General features: G+C 39.9%; 1 protein-coding gene across 1 annotated transcript; it reads left to right on the top strand.

Moving 5' to 3' along the window:
* The first annotated feature begins 1,763 nt into the window (after nt 1–1,763).
* Nucleotides 1,764–3,066, top strand: LOC139764039 (neurotrophin 1-like). Its single transcript, XM_071690499.1, has 2 exons — nt 1,764–1,888; nt 2,065–3,066. The coding sequence occupies exons 1-2, from the start codon at nt 1,871–1,873 to the stop codon at nt 2,752–2,754; spliced, it is 708 nt and encodes a 235-aa protein (XP_071546600.1). The 5' UTR covers nt 1,764–1,870; the 3' UTR covers nt 2,755–3,066.
* Nucleotides 3,067–3,294: the final 228 nt, after the last annotated feature.

The raw sequence follows: 3,294 nt of genomic DNA, 5'->3' as shown, positions 1-3,294 counted from the left end.
ATATTCAACAGTAAACACTGCATATTCAACAGTAAACACTGCATATTCAATAGGAAACACAGCATATTCAACAGTAAACATAGCATATTCAACAGTAAACATTGCATATTCATCAGTAAACACTGCATATTCAACAGTAAACACAGCATATTCAACAGTAAACACTATATATTCAACGGTAAACACTGCATATTCAACAGTAAACACTGCATATTCAATAGTAAATGCTGCATATTCAACAGTGAACACTGCATATTCAACAGTAAACACTGCATATTCAACAGTAAATGCTGCATATTCATCAGTAAACACTGCATATTCAACAGTAAACACTGCATATTCAACAGTAAATGCTGCATATTCAACAGCAAACACTGCATATTCAACCGTAAACACTGCATATTCAAAAGTAAATGCTGCATATTCAACAGTAAACACTGCATATTCAACAGTAAACACTGCATATTCAATAGTAAACACAGCATATTCAACAGTAAACACTGCATATTCATTAGTAAACACTGCATATTCAACAGTAAACACTGCATATTCAACAGTAAACACTGCATATTCTGTAGTAAACACAGCATATTCAACAGTAAACACTGCATATTCAACAGTAAACACTGCATATTCAACAGTAAACACTGCATATTCAACAGTAAACACTGCATATTCAATAGTAAACACAGTATATTCAACAGTAAACACTGCATATTCAACAATAAACACTGCATATTCAACAGTAAACACTGCATATTCAACAGTAAACACTGCATATTCAACAGTAAACACTGCATATTCAACAGTAAACACTGCATATTCAATAGTAAATGCTGCATATTCAACGGTAAGCACTGCATATTCAATAGTAAACACTGCATATTCAACAGTAAACACTGCATATTCATCAGTAAATACTGCATATTCAACAGTAAATGCTGCATATTCATCAGTAAACACTGCATATTCAACAGTAAACACTGCATATTCATCAGTAAATACTGCATATTCAACAGTAAATGCTGCATATTCATCAGTAAACACTGCATATTCAACAGTAAATGCTGCATATTCAACAGTAAACACTGCATATTCAACAGTAAACACTGCATATTCATCAGTAAACACTGCATATTCAACAGTAGATATACTCTACAATAAAAGCTTTTCATTTTCATATAAGGAATTTCTGGCCACAAGCAGAAAATGAAGTACTAGAGCAATTTAGAAAATAATTCTTACTAATAAACTGAAACAAATATCCCCAAACAGACTTGCTGCACAGTCAGCTCAATGTTCAACAGAGGAACTTATTACCATCATAATACCGTATCATCATATATTGAAACGTGAATGTCTACAATATTAGACACACACACTCCACGTGTTGACAAGTATAATTAAAAGTTTTGATAAGTATACTTTTGGATATTGCTAAAATACTGAAGTATACTTTAGGATATCACAGAAAGTCTTTAGAATATAGTAAAAATACTTTCAAATTGATACACGAGGCTCTTTTTTATTAATGATTCCGAAGTGCAATCTCTTCTTCCGTTATCTTTCGCTCAGCCACTGCTTGAGGAAAGTAATGAACGTATACAGAATACTTTTCAAAGTTTATTTGATATAATGGTAAATGTAGACTTGCCTAATTCAGTGCAAAAAACTAAAGGAAAATGTTTAGCGTTTAAGTAGTTTGTTTTGAAAGTTGACGAATCACAAGTTTTCGTTCATGTAACAGTTTTACCCTGGCCTGGCAGCGTTTCGGTGGGCGGGGGCCACAGGCTTCGCTATATAACCTGGTGGTGAGACTCGAGTACGCACAGTTCAGCCGAGTCGAGAGCTGAAGTTACACAACAAAAGCATGGCAATGAGATTTGTGGTAAGTTGCAAGTTTACTAAGGTTGCTTATGGACTTTGTAAAGATAACCATCATTCTCTCGGAAGTATATCTATTTATTCAATTTTGAATAAAAGAGTGCAAAGATACCTAGTTACTAAGTCTCACTGACTTGCCAATCTCTCTCTATATGTGGATAACAAAATCTATCGTGACAGGTGTCGCTGGCACTTGTGGCCGCTGCCCTGGCCGAGCAGAGGTCCCATGTAAGTATCAGCCATGGCTCCTCGTCTTATCATCCAAGACCTTCCTACCACCCACAACCATCCTACCATCCTCAACCTTCCTATCATCCACAGCCTTCCTACCACCCTCAGCCATCCTACAAGCACCACGAACCCGCCGTGCCTGCATGCGCCGCCAACACCACCAAGCCCTGGTGCCTTGAGGACGCCGAGTACCCCACCTACGAGATCAAGCACGCCGCTGAGTACCACTACGAGAAGGTCCTTTCCCTATACGCTGACGTGGCTGACCTCAACACTGAACTCTCCGTTGCACGTCCTAAGACCCTTGAGGAAGAGAATTACCTGTGCCCTTCAGAAACCGCTTACGTCAGGCCTCTGCGTGCCCAGAACACGGACGGCAAGTGGCGTATCATCGTCAACAACGTAGACGCTCACTACGAAACTCTCACTCAGACCACACGCATCGAGGAGTGCCTAACCTCTGGTGACGCCTGTCCCCTGGTGCCTGAGTGCTACGAGTCCAAGTGTTTGCAGAAGTCCATCTACCACCGCTTCCTCGTCTATGACCCCTATGATCAGTACTTCCCCTTCGCCATCGAGACCTTCAAGCTGCCTGCCAGCTGTGCCTGTCTGCTGGGTGCCTACACCATCGACCACTGAGGCTAACACACCACAAATCTCTTGCTATAGGCAATGAACGTTGAACAATACCCAAAAACGTTTGAGAATCTTAGTCTTTCAGCCTGTGTAGTCTAGTAGCACCAGCAAGTGGTTCCCTGTGGCAGCCACAATGCTGCTGCTGGACCCATGGTCCCTGGCATGACTCACTCAACAACGTTGTACGTGAAGAAAGCAGTTCTCTAGTCATCTCGCTGTGATCGGTGTCAGTTAACCTATAGTTATTCATAAGGTACATCATACGTGTAACTTCAGCTCCTGCACTTGCATGATACAAATAAATCATGTACATTCTATTTGCGTATCTTTTTAATATATGATCCCCTTTCAAAGGAGATCTGTAAAGAAATTCCTTTCTCCTCATTACTAGCGACTAAATGAAAAGAAATTCTTTGCAGGTAATTTCACACAGGGATATGCATGCGGTCTTACAATAATCTGCTATATTGGCAGTGTTCAAGATTTTACTGGTGATATCTATATCTTCACACTGGCGGCCGGCCCTAAGAATCCTGGCAATAT

Source organism: Panulirus ornatus, chromosome 48 (assembly GCF_036320965.1).
Source record: "Panulirus ornatus isolate Po-2019 chromosome 48, ASM3632096v1, whole genome shotgun sequence".
NCBI lineage: Eukaryota > Metazoa > Arthropoda > Malacostraca > Decapoda > Palinuridae > Panulirus > Panulirus ornatus.
This window is presented reverse-complemented; position numbering and strand designations above follow the sequence as displayed.